The sequence below is a fragment of the Anser brachyrhynchus genome, assembly GCF_964034855.1.
Source record: "Anser brachyrhynchus genome assembly, chromosome: 2".
In the NCBI taxonomy this organism is placed as follows: Eukaryota; Metazoa; Chordata; class Aves; order Anseriformes; family Anatidae; genus Anser; species Anser brachyrhynchus.
The window spans coordinates 45,624,708-45,641,967 of record NC_137695.1 but is presented as its reverse complement, the minus strand read 5'-3'; the positions used below and the strand labels follow the sequence as shown (position 1 = coordinate 45,641,967).

General features: G+C 40.1%; 1 protein-coding gene across 6 annotated transcripts in view; it reads right to left on the bottom strand.

Annotated features, from left to right (window-relative positions):
* ATP2C1 (ATPase secretory pathway Ca2+ transporting 1) overlaps positions 1-16,845 on the bottom strand; it is a 50,020-nt gene extending 33,175 nt beyond the window's left edge. The window contains exons 1-3 of one of the 6 annotated variants that reach the window (XM_080581739.1): positions 16,695-16,845; positions 16,126-16,373; positions 383-493 (exon numbers count right to left, since the gene is read on the bottom strand). In XM_080581739.1, the coding sequence (XP_080437865.1) occupies positions 383-451 (69 nt within the window). In that variant the 5' untranslated portion in view covers positions 452-493; positions 16,126-16,373; positions 16,695-16,845. The other 5 variants (XM_080581737.1, XM_080581738.1, XM_080581736.1 and 2 more) reach the window with 5 other exon arrangements.
* Between the last annotated feature and the right edge of the window lie 415 nt (positions 16,846-17,260).

Sequence of the window (17,260 nt, the reverse complement as noted above, 5' to 3'; positions counted from 1 at the left end):
GCCAAAATATATTAAAGACATTAAGAATTCCATCAAGAAATGGAAGCAATAGCTATGAAAAACAGGACAGTTTTACAAGAAGAATTTGCCTCTGAAACTCAAGGAGAGTTTTATTAACAAAAACCAATCTCCAACACAGAGAAATCTACACATTTTCAAGCTGAATCATTCCCCCCTCCAATTAACAATTTTCTCAAAAACACTGGAGATTAGAGCATTTCAAGAAACAATTTCATAATCAATGTGCTTTTAAAAGTAAACAGTAGTTAATACCAAACAGCCTGATAATGCACGGACTTTTAGTAACAAGATCTGTTCTTATGAGATATCAAACATCATTTGGTAACATCAGCACAGTCTTAAGAGATGCAAAATAACTTACTTGCAAAATGCTTGCAACTTCATCAACTGGCAATTCACTTGCTTTTTTTGAGGACAGTACAGGAATCATTGTCTCATTGTCACCATCAGGGATTTGTTGAAGACGTGCAACCTATGAAACAAAACCAAAGTTTGAAGGGAAAGGGAGCACTAACATTTCATTTCAAACAACATATACCAGATCAATAACTATTTGCACTTTAAAAAAATCCGCAGATTCATCTTCTTTTCCATGCTGTATCATACCTGCAACTACGAAACAAAACACTGGACATTCAACTGAGAGGACTATTTCTGTAATGATGTGTTAAGCAATGGCAAATATCCTTACAGTTACATATATTCGCAATCCTTTAGCTCAACAACTGATCAGAAAGTACTCACTTCAGATTAAATTTCACTTCCTGCCCTTACTTTCTACTTACTAATGAAGTTACTCTAAGCAAGCCTATTTGTGTTTTCTTGTAGACAAAGAAAGGAAAAACAATATTAAGAAAACCGCAAGAGCACAGATGCCAGAGAAGTCATAGAATTTGACTATAGTACAAGAACTTCAAGTCAATGTTGTAAAAAGCAATGATTTCCTGTAATTTTTCAGAAATTAAAAATTTTGTGAAGTGCAGGGTAGTGCTTTAGCGACACTGACAGCAACACTGACATTCAGTGAAACCGAAGTTTCAGAACTCTTGCTTATTAAATATTGGAAGCTAAAGTGATACTTTTCCATCACCCTTGTCTCCTTTACCACCCTCACTCCACTACTGTACCCACAATTAATAATTCAGATTTTGTCATCTACCTCCTCCCCCTCCCCCATTAACTGGAAAACACCTAACATACAAACATGCACACCACTGAAATGGTTTTCCCATTACACTCCCACAGAATTTGAATTGGCGGTTTTATGCATTTATAAAAGACAATAAAAGGTTTTGAAATTCCTCTGTGGATGCTGAGACAAAATATAATAAAGAAATACTCCACGATGATAATGTGTTACAAGATTACAGCATTTTATACCATAAAAAAACGACAATCTTCATTTTCTATACTACACACCATTTTCTCTTGTACTCAAATATGAGAGCTGAGATAAACTTAATTTTTGTTCTTCCAGCTGCTTACCTAAATAAGATTACACAAAGGCTTCAACGCAGAGGCCCAAGGGAACAATGAATGAAGGTGAAAGCCTACCACAGTAGGAACACACATGCTTTCTCTTCAAAGAGAAAGCCTTGGAAACTCTCTGCTCGCCATGTAGTTCCTAGTGGAAAAGTCAACCACACGACTTGCTCCTTCACTGTAGGGCTAAGAAAGCAAGTCTAGAGACTACGATGAAACTCAGGGCAATGTGCGGTGTGGGTTTGAGCTCTTGGGAGGAGGGCACGGCAGGCTAAAGAACTGCACCTTAACAGCATCTTCAGTGGCCTCCAAAGCGAGGGAATCCCTTGGACTTCACCCAGCCTTGTGCAGCCTGAAGCCAGCAGGATTGTGCAGCTTGGAGGGCATCAGCAAGGGACCAAGAACCAAAGCTCAGCTATGCTCTGTCACACCTCAACTCCAACTGCAATACTTCATTTCAGTGAAAGAGTTTTGGTTTGCTCTTTTCTTTGCTTTTTCTTTAACGATGCATTTAAGCAAAGACCACAACTGGAAAGCCTGCAGCCAGATTTTAGTGTTACAAAATCTGTCCAAAATATCCTTCAGTAGTAGGTACTTATTGAAATCTTATGTATATACACTGATGTAGGTCTTCATTAAAAATGATGGTGATACACGTTATTATACTGCATTAATATACATATTTGCAAAATTTATCTAGCAAGATAGCTCTTCCAGACACCTTCTACGTTTGAACTGGGAAAAGAAACTGACTCAAAAATGTTTCAGATATGGCTCAAAATATCATGATTTTTCTTTTGCAACACTTGACACATATTTATAGTACTTTAAAAGAACCTCACTAACTGCTTTTGACATCAGAAGAAAAAAAATTAATCAGAAGTATAATTCTGTTCTAACAAGGGATCTCTTTATGAGGCACAAAGACACTAAAATTCAATGCCTTCCAAAACCACGAAAGCCAGCAAATGGTAACAAATCTTTGTAACAGCAAGGTTTCATTATTCTGTACCACCATGGCAAACATTTGCTCTGCAGCCTAAGGCTTCTCACAGAACCCAGATCCCTCTGCAAAGCAGAACCACATTAGAGCAACATAAGCTGGCCATAACTGCAGCAGAAAAAAAGGTATTTCATTTTGGAAGAATACAGGCATTACAACTCTCAGTCAAAAGAAAACAAACACTCTTTGGCATATACATGTCCAGCTCTCTAAAACTTCATCATGGGAAGCGATGCAACATCACAGCCACTCATTCTTCCATGCAGACATGCAGCCTTTGGTTAGATGTACCACTGCTTTGAGCAGTGTCCATGAAGCACTTGATGCTCACGAGAATCACTTGCATTCAAATCTGCCTTGCAGAACCTTCAGTATGTACCGTGCCTATCTGGGGGCTACAAAGACAGGACTCCCCTGTTCTGCTATTAAGAACACACACAGTTAAGGCTGCTAAGCCTACACATATGAACCAACATTAAGTTTAAACAATTAAATTCTCAGGAAATTGCCATTGGAGATTGTGACTTTTCATACTTTAAAGTTTACAGTCAATTTCCTTTGGATTTTAACCTTCCTGCTGTTTCAGTTTTCTTGGCTCACACACTTCCTTAAACTAAACATTTACCAAGAATTTTGCCACAATCTCCCCTCTTTGATACAACACTACTGAAGAACTCATGTTCTTTTCTTTACAGTTTCACCTCCTAGGTACTAGCTTTTGATTTTTGTTGAAAGTAATGCCATGGATGTAGTATCTAGTTACCGATCACCAGAATTTAGGGCTGGAAACAATTAAGCCTAAATGCTATTTCAAAACAAATCCACAAACACACAATTTTGTCAAAGATCACTCAACAAAACTCTGAACAACCACACTTCCCCAGTAAGACTAGGCAGAAATGAACTGACAGCCATTACAAATTTTAGTGCTGGGATTTTTTTTTTGCCCTATAGCAAGTGACATGGCTGGTAGACTCAAATACCAGCTCCAAAAAGGGACACACCTCATCATTTCCCTAGTAATAGGCAATCAATTGGGATGGCAGAATGCCTAGTAACAAGCTCTTCAAGGATATCTTGAAAAGTTAAATATCCTTAAACAAAAATGTTAAAATAAAGAGGTTTCATCCAAACAAACCTTCATCAGCACGGTAGCATTGTGCTAACAAAGCCTATTTTTACAACGTTTTTGTGACAGGCTCAAAAAGCCTCTGATTTTAAATGCGTGTTGCATTCAAAACATCTCCCACTCCTAGGGAGAACATTGTAGAAACTTTAGGCCATGAAAAAAAAATTACAGAGAAAATTTGGTAAAGGATTAGAAAAACAACGGCTCAGAGCCTTTTTATAGCCAGCTCCTTTCTCTAGGGCAAAATTACTTACGATAAGACAATTCTGGATGGATCCCTCATCTCACTTCTCAAAAAACTCTACAATCTCTGGGTAGATTAAACTACACTTACAGTTCAGAAAATAACAATATATCCAACACTTTGCCACCAATTAAATTCAATTACTTAGCCAATAAGAAACTGATCACTGTTCCCTTTGATGAAGTGGGTTACATCGACAGATTAAAGTCCAAAAAAAAAGTTGGAAAAAGCACTTGCCATCTGCTGGTACATAATAACCATATTCAAACAAGTATTTTTGCCTTTACTGCAAAAGAAAGCTTTCTTATTTAGCAGTGTCAGCAAGTACTCGGTAGTCCTTTGCATTACGGCCCAGACCTGCAGGCTGGAGGTCTGTGCTTCTGCAACACCTGTTAGCACATCCAAGAGCAGCTATCCTAAAAACCACAGCCTTCAGTATTACAGGGGTCAGCCCACCACATACAGTAAGATCTCTTCCCATCCTATGATGTAATTCGTGTTCAAACATCTAGCGGTTGGTATCTTAAAACACTTCAGAACTCCATTGCAGGCAAAGTTTTCATACAGATAACGGGGCTAAAAAATGATACTGGCCTATGCTTTTATATCAGTTAGACAGCATACAGCTGAAGTTTTTGGAGCAATGATTACAGCTTTCCCTTCCCCATTCACAACTAAACCTACCAGGGAACAAAGAAGCAGAATACTAGCTAGCAAAAAAAAGCAGCTGCTGCAGGAGGGACTTTTCCTGGAGCACTTCCAACATACACACCACCATTTCTATGGCAAGAAACGCACATCAATCTTGTGACCACAGAACTGTGACTAAAGCATGTTTATCAAAAGTAACGCAAGTTAATCTGGAAGGTTTACATTACTGGAAATTCAGAGTTCCTTCCTGTTTGCTCTAAAGGAAAACCTGTAATTTGTCTGACCAGTTAACAGTAGCACGAAGAAATTCTTCCTCCTCGTAGGCTACACGATTCTGCCTACCCTCTTTCTATCATCACTGATAACCAAGTGCCAACATCCTACCTCTATCACTCGTTGTAGCAGCTTAGCAGGAACAGTCCATTATCAATCAGCAGGGTTCACTGACAATGAGATACTTTTAAAAAAATATAAAAGGGAAATTTCAGCTCTAGATGCTCAGGGAATGCAAATGGCAGGACCTACATTAACTGTGAGCAATCTAAGAAAATTTGTAGAGCACTCTCACAACAAAATCTATTTTGAGATAATCTTGTGACCAAAACACTTTAGCTAATTAGCTAATACAAAGTCCTTCAAATGTTACACGCAGTTACTTAATTGACCTACGAATACAAAACACAGAGGCGATATAAAAGTGAAACTATTCAGAATAGAGAAAATGAAAGAAAAACAAAACCAAGATGTTTATAAAACAAAGAAAACACAGCTATGGTAATTAAAAAGAAATGTTGATTCTTTCTTTGAAAATTTCTGTCAGAAACACAAGAGAAAGGAATGCATCTGGATTTGGGGACTCTTCTCTTGGAAAGGACAGTTTAGGATACCCCATGAGAAGTCTTTCTGGCAAACGTCAGGTTGGTACAACCGGTTCTTGGGAACCACTGCAGTACAACTGGAAATGGAAAAAGATGACTGGAAGCACTGGCTCAACACACCCTCCAGCATTTGCCTGTGAACCATACCTATCACCTTCTTCTGAGTCTTCCTATCCGTCCGAACAGCTCATTCACTCAGCCTGCATCTATCCATCAGCTCTGTAAAACCGAACCCCTTCCAAGCCAATTCAAGTATCACAAGAACCTTTTGACTTCTTCAGAGTGACCAGCCTGGAAGGCTATTGTACCCACCACTGGCTAATCCAGGTGTATGCCTCCGTATCACAGATACTGTGTGATCACTACATGGTGGATCCAATCAACAGTAAAATTACTCAAGCTAAACATAATCAGTGTGTAATTAATCAATGCACATTTAATTTTAGGTACATGTATAGTGTATTGTCTTTTCCACTTGAAATATTACATGCACCTGAACAGGAACTGCAGCTTTATTACCAAAATACAGGTATTACAGCATGTTGTCCAACAGACTCTTCAAAGCTCAATTCACATTCCAGACCTGAATGCTGTTAGCTGAATTTGTATTGCAAGCAAAACCCCATGCGAGTACTAACGACCTGAGAGCAGACAAGTTCTGCACTGTGCCATGCCCTGACCAGAGGTCCATCCAAAGCCATAACATCTCAGGGCTCCAGCATCAGAAAGGACATACGATTTTACACCACAGTATCATCTTTTCTGGGTTATTACGTCAAATGTTTGTGCTATTCTTATTGGGATGCAGAAGGAATCAGCACTTCAGCACACAACGCTGTTCCTCCCTGCCCACCATGCCTCATTAACCAGCTTCCATTTTTGATTTACCTTTCCCCCCTCTCACTGAAAAAAGTAGTAAAGGTTTAACAATATATTAAGAAAGTGTTTCACTGAACACAAATCAGATTGAAAATTACAAACTTCCATTTTCCTGAATATTCTATATTATCAAACTATAAGTGATATAATACCCAAAAGTTGGGAAAGCTCACATTCTAGTAAGCACATTCTCCAGTTGTGTACAATTCAGAGCCAGGTGCAGAGGATGAAGATGACAAATAGATCAGTACTGTGACAAAGAGCAGAATTCAGGGTCTAAATCACCTAGTGGAACTGAACGTCAGGAACAGAAGCAGCTTTATGTAGACATCTGTGCCCATGATAACGTAATAAAATAACAAGTGCTTACCTCTTTTGCAGTCTGGCCCCCTGAAAGCTCACAGGGCTAGAGAACAACCAGAGGCATGAGTCTCTGTGCATGTGGACAGAGACTTTGGAAACAATTCCCACTAGGCAAAGACTCCTGGCGGTGAAACATGTCTTTAAGGAAAAACATACCACCCAGAATGAAAGAAACCTTTTGTCAGTTCCATCAGGTATGAAATATCCATGCAATGTCTTCTCCTGCTCATTAGCACACGGTACCTAGAGGTTTTGGAGATTCAGATCTTTGACCGTCTTATTACCCGCCTTCAAACTCAGTTTAAATGAGCCACTGCTCAGTATCACGACTATGATACCACAGAGCCATTTCCTAGCAATGACCTAAAAATGTTTCACTAATGTTTCTTCAGTCTGCCTCCTCAATTTTCCTAGAAGGCAAGGTGCTCCTACAACTTCAAGAGAGGTCCCAGTCACAGAACAATGGCCAAGTGATGTCAAGACACAGGAAAAAAAAAAAAGGTTAAAAAAAATGCATTAGGCATGCTCACTAGTTACAGTAAGTCCAAGACCAACTACACGCCCAAAATCAAAACCCCAGATACATACAGCAGAACTCCAGAATGGGAGACTGGGTACAGAGGAGCATGCTCAGTGTCCTCAGCCTGCTTTGGAACAAGCAATACCAAGTGTGGTCATGACTACGATGCAACTCCCTCTGTGAAATTCCTCCAGATCTTAGCAGGAATCAAGTCTCCAGAGGAATTCAGCAGTTGTACTGATGCAAGAAGCAGGTAGAAATAGCTGAGCATGGTAGATACAGATTCATTAAATAATTAAGAATTGGTAAATCAAGCTCAGAAACCATACATGCAGACAAAGTACAAGTATACCTTGATGAAGTAAATATAATTTGCAATGCCTTCTTCTTGTCTCTTAAACTAATTTAGCTATATTTTAATTACGTGCATAAAATTGGAAGTTATATTCAGGGAGGCTTCATCTATGCAGATTGCACTGATACAGCTGGTTGTACCTCATATATGAAAAAATCATGAAGACCAGTATTTTCCTGTATTCTCAATCAGCAATTTCTCTAATGAGGCCTCAGAAACCTCTAAATTTAGATACGAATAATACTCAAATACTGTGACTGATCAACAACCCCTATAATGGAAGCAGACGTGGGCAAGGGCAACGTGCCCATGAGGCTCAGGAGATAACGTAGGGTGTGACTGACCACAGCTCTTGCAAAGAAAGTCGACTTTATCAAAAACAGAGAGGTATCAGGAAAGTGGTCTTTGTTTTAGATAAACAGCTGCATCAGCTGAGTGGATCGGCTGACTATATCACAGTTGAGTCAACCAACTGGCAGCACGTTTCTACCTTAGCTTGTTAAAAGCTTGAGTATCTCCCTGAGTCAACATGGCATGCATGGGGTGGCAGGGGACAGGGGACATAAGTGGCTCAGCCCAACAAGGAGCATGACAACCGACCTAACAAAAAAAAAAATCTCTAAGAAAGAAATGGGCTTGAGAAGGTTTTAACACACATTCATTCCTTCTGGGCGACTGGGGAGGCCCAACATGGTGACGGTGAGCATACCACAAGGCCAGAAGGGCAATCACATTGGTATTATGATTGAACTGCGTATTGCAATTGCTAACTGTAACTTACACTTGTGCTGTGTTTTCAGTGTATTTTGTATCACTGCTAAAACAGAAATCCTATATAACATCAAATACCTTCAAATTCGTACATTTAATACCAAAAAAAAAAGACACCACCCACACATGGAATATCTAAAAGAACCTGGTCAGAGAGTATTGGACTCAAATACCTCTACTGGAAATAGTGCTGCTTTCTAAGAGCAACAAGTGCATTGCAGTGCTCCTTCAGCACACAAATAATCACAACCAATTGGCAAAATGTGTATTTCACTTACCCCTGCAAAAAGCTTTCCCTTCTCACCTCCAAAAGGTTGAAGTCTGCAGACTAATGAGCCACTTGTTTTCTACCAGGCACTGTTTGCTCAGGATAGGAAATATTTCTTGAAGGCGTTGAAGTTACTGTGTACTATATTCATTTGAGCAGAATCTTTTCTGAAAGTGTGACAATTTTTCACTTCTGGGGAAACAGCTGTAGCAGCCCTGTATTCTAACACTCTGAAAAAATTGTTCCTATTCAACAGTATTTAGTTTGAACGTTTTACCAGGAGTCCCCACATCAAAGGAAGTGCACACAGAAAACTTCTGTCTCTAAAATGGCCAGAAGGAAAGAGAGACACTAATTTACATTAATGAGTTCTTGCAGAGCAGATTTCTGTCCTGGGAGACCCACGTGGTTTCAAGCCGCTTGCTAATGTGTGTTATTTCATATGACTTTATGGATAAAGGGCAATATTCAATCTGGCACCGAGACCACCCATTAACCAAAGAAATATAAATACCCAAATTAGGAGAACAATCTACTAGGCAGCCCCATGAGCCTGACAAAGTCTGTGCTGTATCTGAATGCTATTTCAGTGGTGCTTAGGACCGTCGCTGAGGCCAAGAGCCAGCCATAACAGCAGAACCATACTTCTTGGTACACGACGCCTCTGTAATTCTGACCAACTAAGCAACAGAAAACTGAATACCAACACTAAATCAAGGTCTGCTTAATTTTAAAAGCTGTAAAATGTTTAAGACCTCTCTATCCCTTACCCCATCTGCTTCAGGCAATATAATGAATACTAAGATGCCCCATTTAACATCCAACTGATTAACTCTACAGAAGTCTATAAAAGCTCAAGAACTATTTTTAAGTACCAAAACCACTAAAAATTTCAAAGAAATATTAAAGTACTAAAAATATCTTTTAAAAAAGCACTTCTCCAAGAAATACATCTCCCCAACCTCAAATGCATCTTACTCTCAGGATGTTTCTCAATGCTTCTTTTATTTAAATACAGAACAGGAAGTAGGGCATTTAGTTTGACTGAGGATATCAGCACAACAGCTCAGAAAGCTCAGCAATTTTCTGTAATTGTAGTATATGCCCCATGTGGTTATCTTGCAAGCCTTGTGAATGACAACTGCCTTCTCTCTAGCTAGAGAAAATATTTCACAAAAGTAACACCACCTTAACCTGACTGCAATGCTGTTGATTCATTCCTGAGCAGTGGCAACAAAAATTCAGACTGAACCCCCAACAGCACCTCTGTCCAAACCACCTTACTTTCCTTTAGTGCATTTGAATCTTTAAAGAATGCCAAATATTCAGACTGTGAATTTAACCACTATAAAAGATTTACCATTTGGAACATTTCTGTATACCCTGGATGTACTACAATGAATTTAAAGTCTGGTTGCTCAAATCATTGAGCTGCCATCAGAATTACCAAGATTGCATTGACTACCCATGTATTTGGTCAAAACACCCAACTTGAATACTTTGTTTGAAAAACTCTTTGAACACTGGAAAGATCTGCTCAAACATTTCATATGTTTTTCATTATTTATTAACCAGAAGAACAAAAACTACAGTCTCCCAAGGATTCTCTGAAATGCATCAAAACAACACTTGTGCCTTGATGAAAGCAAAGTTTACGTATAATGGCACTTGGTCAGTTCAGAAACTCATCACCCAAGCAGGAAAGCACAGATGGCCATATCTCACTTGACTCCAAACAGCATATGCCTCTGCTTCAATCCCGATTCACATGAGGCATTTTAGAAATTCAAGGCCAAAAGACTTTGGGTAGAAATACCAGTCATTACTCTTGCCAGAGTTGCTAACTTCCTAGAAGAGAAAATTTAAGCTTCGGAATAAGGTCATGTGGCTCCTCTCCAATATCCCGCTTCTATCTCATAACACTGAAATGCTGAGCTTCCCAAAATGAAGGATGGCACTTGAACAACAACACTAATAAAGAATTTTAGCACCCTGTGAGATGCTACCAATGTACCCGTGACATGTGGGGATACAGTTGCCATATAATTTTAATTAAAAACTTGAATAGAAATGTTTTCTCTGTATTTATAGCTTAAATTTGTTTAAAATAATGAATGAAACTTCAGGACCTAATTGTTTATTATATCCCTGGCAGCTATGCAGTTACTTCATAATGTGACAAAATAGAATTATAATAAAGAAGCCAAAACATAATCCTAAGCTTATTGTTTAAGAGAGTTCTCAGGACCAAGCTGGTGTCAATGCCTTTTAAAACGCACACATAATTCACTGCATAATTACTCTACTTATGATAATAAGGTTTCTTATAATTAGCATCAAGAAAACAACAACATTGTGTTCACCAAGTTCTTTCTGGTGAATTATGTATGCGGAAAAAAGTTCTGCAGAAAATTTATGACTTAAAAATATTTTAAAAGCCTTTGTAAAGCAGATTCTGTAGTCTGCATCTGCTAACCCATTATCCATCTTATCCCTCCTAATTACTTAGAGTAGAAGGCTTGCAAAACAAATAACTAGAAACAGATGCTTGTCCCAAATTTATACCTCGACTATTATATTCTATTTTCCTTCTCTTCTCTGCATTGCACCTTCATCATTCCTTCTAGCTGCTACAAACCACAGTGCAAATGTCAACTTTATCACCCGGTGTCAGTAAGTTATGACCTGAACTTTTTCACCAACTCAAAAGCACGTCTCAAAAAAAAAAAAATCTACTTATCTTTGACTTATTCCAATCTTCCAAAATCCCACTGTGGTCTATGGATGAATTTAAATTATATTTATATTAAACCACTAAGTGTATTACTTTTTTTCCCCCCCTTCTAAAATCACCATCATCCCTTTCCAAGTGCATTGCAGTACCTGTCCCACTTTTTAGTTTGTGGGTAAGTACCTTACCCACAACAAGTAGTGCTAATGTCAGCATGCCTCAGTCCGATACACCAGAGTTATGACCACGGGAAGACCTGAGTCGATCCAATGGTGTGCTTATGCCAAAAGGTGGGTGGAGGTCTTTGTCCCTTGTGGAGGTTCACATGCTGACCATTCCTGACAGTAACTGGACCCTCCACGAGGCCCTTCAACTTCCTATTTCAGCAGAAAGCTACCCAGCACGGGGCTAGGGGAAAGAAGGACTGGTCAAGCCTTCTGCCAAGTTAGCAAGCCAGGCAAGCCCAATAACCATGACAGCCAGCACAGCACATGCTGCAGGAACGCAGTGTGAGCATGATCTTCTCTCAGCAGTGATGAGACCATATCGTGCAGTCCTGTGGAACTGCATCCGAAGATAACCACTCGCTATTTTTTGGTGAACAGTCTGACAAGTGAAAATGCTTGCTCCTCTGTTGTTTGGTTAGGTACTGTCTGAATTTTCCCTACACTACTGTTTTTTGTGACTCACCAAGAGATTACATCATAGATTCCCCACAGAAAGGAGCTCCAAAGCAAACAAAATATAAACATACATTCTGTGGTGTCTCAACTCAAGCAGATCCCATGTTAAACCATTTCTACACTACTATAGATTAGTACTTCTGGTTTATCTATATGGAAAAAAAAAACAGGAAGGAAAAGACTAAAACTATGTAACGAACCATGAACCAACCACACAACAGACTCAGAGGTGACGCTGACTGAGCAATGGAAAAGGAAAATCTATATTTCTAATGCAAAACACGTGCTATGTTAATTTAGCAGGGCTATAACTAAAATAACTCATAACAAGTATGAAATTATCAACTAGGATTGGTCTTCAGTGAAGATCCAAACACCACGGTTTAAAAAAAAAAAAAATGGGGCAAAAACCTCTTCTCTCACTTTATGCTCCAAGTTAAGCAGAAGAGATGTCACTATTATGCCAACATAAATGTAAAGTATTGGGTTCTAATTTTTGCATTGCAAGCCACAGATGGTAACCAAACAGCAATCAATGAACATCAAAATTCTTGTCTCACCTTTTAGCTATTTAAGAAGTCATCTACATATCAAAAGACATGTGAACTGCTGTGATAACACCACTTCCATTTCAGAATTTCTAACGCTTCCCATCAGAAATTTCATTCTCATTATTCTGGATATTACTTTCAAGAATAATTAATGATGCCACTCTAGAACAATGTAAATTGTTTTCAAGTCACTGCTGCCACAGGCACCCTGCCCCCTTCCCCTACCCTTCACACTGCCACCAGTCCTTACAGAAACCTAGCCCACGGTGAGCTGGTCAAGGATGCTACCTCGTTGCCTCTAAAACACATCCATTCATTGATCTTAAATCTGTTGGCTTTTCCAACAAAGGCTATTTTCCTCATTTAAGGAACACACATAAAACTCTTTAGGAACACCAACTGCACTTCAAGCACACAATAAAAACAAAAACAACACATCTGTCATCTCAGCATGATGCGACAAACTAAAGCACCTTTTTCAGAGAAAAGAAATGCATTGACTTATCTCAGTATTCATCCAGTTTTTAAAACTATCTTGAAACTACCACTGAGAGACTATAGGTTGAAATTAACAGTCTGTGAAGATCAGCTGAAATTAACTAGGACTCGAAACAATGAAGATGAAAGATTTTGGAATCACCACAATGGTTTTATTACTTACAGCGAGCCTGGTCTGAGTTGTTGTGCCAATGTTCTACATGACTTTGGGAAAATCTACAGGTGGGAAAGTGCTATCCTGACTTCTTCTGCTAGGCACACAATGATCTGAAAACAAATGCTACAGAAGGCCTTGGTAACAAAACAGTACTCTTATTTAACAACTCGTATTTGCAACCACAGCCTGACCTGAGAGCACAAGAGCTCAAAGTTGATGTAACATAACCTGTATCCTTGTTTTTTTTTTTTTGTTGTTGTTGTTGGTTTTTTGTTTTTCTACTAAAGTGCAGTCTTCTACAAGACAGTCCTCACTGGGACAAAGAACCTGCCACAATCTAAAAAATAGTGATAAAAGAAAAAAAAACTGACTACAATCATAGAAAGCTACTTAAAACAGACAAAACATGTCAATGGGGAGATACAAAAAATTATAACGCCTACTTTGCACTCACATTTATTTTCTCTAAACATCTGCAAGTTCTCTCGACTGCCCACAATTAAAAAAAAAGCTCCACTTCTCAAAAGAAGTCACAAAATTGTATCTTTCCAATAAAAATTCAAACAATACTCCTTTAAGTCATAGTTTTACTGATTAAAGCAAAAACCTTCTTATGACAGGAAATTCTCTCACTTCCCTATTACTGTGAGATACATGAATCTGGGAGGAAGTTTAATTAACTAACTCTTCCCAATACAAGAGACAGAAACCACAAAGTCTTGGGACAAAGCATGAGTTAGCTTAGAGTAAACATACTACATGGTTTATGAAAATTGAATTGAGACAAAAACGTCAATTTTCCAAAACCATGTTATCAATTCCTAACCTTGAATATTGATCCAAATACAGGAAAAGAAAGAAATTTGCCATTCCTTGCTCAATGTCTAAACTAAAGAGACCTTTCAAACACAAACTTGGAAAAAATAAATAAAAAGCAAATGTCTTACTGCAATCTTTATTCTACAGTTCCAACTACCTCCTGGAGAAAATACATTAAGGATCCTCTCAAGAGTGCTGAAAAAATCCAAATGAAATCTGATGGCTGGCTCAAAACGTCAAATGGATAGAAAAATAATAGGCTAAAAATACTAAGAGGACTAAAACAGACAGTAGACAGTCGTAAATATATATGCCTGTCTGGAACCCAACTGTGAGACAGTGGAGGTGAGGAGAAAGAGTGGAGAGGAAGCGATTTAAATATTAAGGGAACAAACCCAATCCTTTTATTTGTACTGGTTTCTTCCTACCCCCAGGAAACTGCACCATTTTGAAAACTTTCAATAAACCACAGTATTTATTTCTGTCTTTGAAATACATGTCAGATCACCTTTTAAAGTAGTTTTCCCCTAGATACAGCCATATTTTGTTACTTCTGTCAAACAAATACACTCATTTTTAAATACAAAATATTTATTCCAAAAGAAAAACAAGAAGTGACATCTTTGTGCTACTAGTATTCAGAAGAATTAGAATGGGCCAGACTCTATCATATGTAACTTGATTATAAACTACATCAATGATATCATATTTCTTTGGTAATAGAACTAAAAGGCATTAAAAGTCTTCCTGCTCTTTAGGGTTTGGCACAAAAACATCAGACATACTTTTATCCTAAGTGTATTTCTATTTAATGGCATTACATCTGCTTTGCTTTCCCCACCAAGTACTCCTCATTCAAAAATCTTTTATTTTCAATGCGGTGACTGAAATAAAAAGGCACTGACACTACTTCTGCCAGCTAACTAAGCTCCCAAAACAGAGATCAATCTGCTAGAGATGTCCCCACCTCCACACACACAGACACTTCAAAACTTCTATCAGACTAGTTCCCTGCTCTTTATTCCAAATATTTGCTTAGAAGACATGATCAGGAGAATGAATAAATATTCAAATTCCTTTAAATAAAGTTAGAAAAAACTTCTGAAATGCCAGATTATAACAACCTATGTAGCTTCCAACATAGGTTGGATTTCACAATAACAACAACTTATTAGTCACGGAAGACAAGGTATTTCAAAACAGAACAACATCCAACCAGAGAAACCAATTTAGTTAGTCTACCCCACTAGTTCAACACAGGCCACCAAATCAAACTATTAAAAAGCACCTCCCTTCTCAGAACAGGGGGAATGGGGACAAAAGAAATTCCTGAGGTTCACATCAACCTATAGCAAAGGAAAAACAGTAGCCACTTAAAAAAAAAAAAACTCCAAAGGATAACGATGACATAGATTAGGAGTGGGAGATAACATTTCTTTTCTTATATCAATTTTTATACGTGTGTATATATATATATATAAATTATAACATCCACAGCCAACTAAAAAGGGAAATTGTTATGTTCACAGTCACTAATGCAAATTGGCTTTCAAGGTTCCCAGAGCATATCCTGAAACCCAACACGGAAAAAAAGAAATAACTTCCTGGACTACATCATTTGCAAACTAGACAATAAGGAGAAAGCATATTAGAGCAACCTAATTGAGCAACTTCTTGCAATGTATGGAGATTACAATTTCATACCAGATCTTACAAACGGTAGAACTTTAAACTTCAGAGCTACTTTTTAATTAAAAAACTAGCAAAGAAGGCAAGGCTAAGTGCTTTTTTAAAAACAGATCATGCACAAGAATATTTCAACAGAAGATGCAATTAATGCTTCTCGATTTGGCCATGAAAGATTAATTCCAGGAAAATCATAGCCTCAGCAGATGCCAAGCAACTGACGCCCTATATAAACGAGACGGAGCATTCGCTAAATCACTCCATAGATGCTCTGAACATTTTTCAAGGGGGAATAAAACCTGCCTGGTAATCAGTTGGAGGAGCACCCGTGCAAATAAAGACAAACGATAGCTCTTCAGGTGTGAAACCCAGAACGAAAACCCTGCCACTGAGCAACCCCTGCGAACCCCTGGGACGGTAAAGCATACACACGCACCGGTCGGAGTTGTCACCAAATTGCATGCAAAATTCCTCTTAGCTCCAGTGAAGTCAGTGACTCTGCTGAGACCTTTACCTTCATTTTCCATCGAAATCGTACGGGAGGCGATAGTTAACAAAAGTCTTTAGCGACACCAGCACCGGCAGGGGAGCTGAAAGGCGAAGAGAGAGATGCCCCAAGATCCCAGGCAATCACACTGCTCCCTCTGCCCCCACCTGCAGCAACATCTGCAAGAGAAACCAGCGCTAGAGGAGGAAAAAAAAAAAAAAAAACGAGCCACTGAGGTAAGGCCCTGCAAGCCCTCGGCCGCCCGGGGGCCCGGAGCTGCCGGAGGCCGCGCACGCTGAGGACGAGCCGCCGGCCGCCCCAGCGCAGGGCGCAGCCGCCGCCGAGGCCGCTCCCCCCGTGCCCACACACACGCTCACGGAGCCGGGGGAGGCTAAAAATATCCCCCCTAAAATCCCCGGGGAGGGACGGGGAGCGGCACCGCGGTGGGCGAGCCGGGGAAGGAGCGGGCGGCAGCGGCGGCAGCGGCGGCAGCTCCCCCGCCTCGCCTCGCCGCTCACCTCCGGGGCCGGGGGCGGCGCGGCCGCATCCCCGTTCCGCTCACTTCCGCGGGCGGCGGGGCAGGGACGGAGGAAGGAGGGAGAAAGGGAGGGAAGAGGGAGGGAAGAGGGAGGGAACGAGGTGGAGGGAGGGGAGGGAGGGATGGAGGCAGCGGACGGGGCGGAGCGCGCAGGCGGAAGGGCCGGGGGCGGCCGGGAGGCCCGCGACGCTGAGGGGAGGAGGCCGCTGGGGCGCCCCAACGGGCGCTGCCAGCCCCGAGCCGCCGGTGGGAGCGGGTCTGAAGGCGTTGTCCTGAGGGAGAGCGGCGGGGGAATGTAAAATACTGAGCACCGTGACAAAGAGAAAGCATTCCCCTGTCTTCACCAGACCCCCAAAGGAGCGTTACTTGAGGCCACGGTTCCAACACAGAGGCAGGGGAAGGCTTTCAGTACCCATCTCCACTGAGGCACCTTTGTATTTAAGGGCAGCCCGTGTAAAACAGGATGCGTGTTACTAGTTAAAACAAAATGCATTTAGCCCTTCAAGGTCACAAATCTAATCGAGACGTTCTAATTGTAGGCTTGGC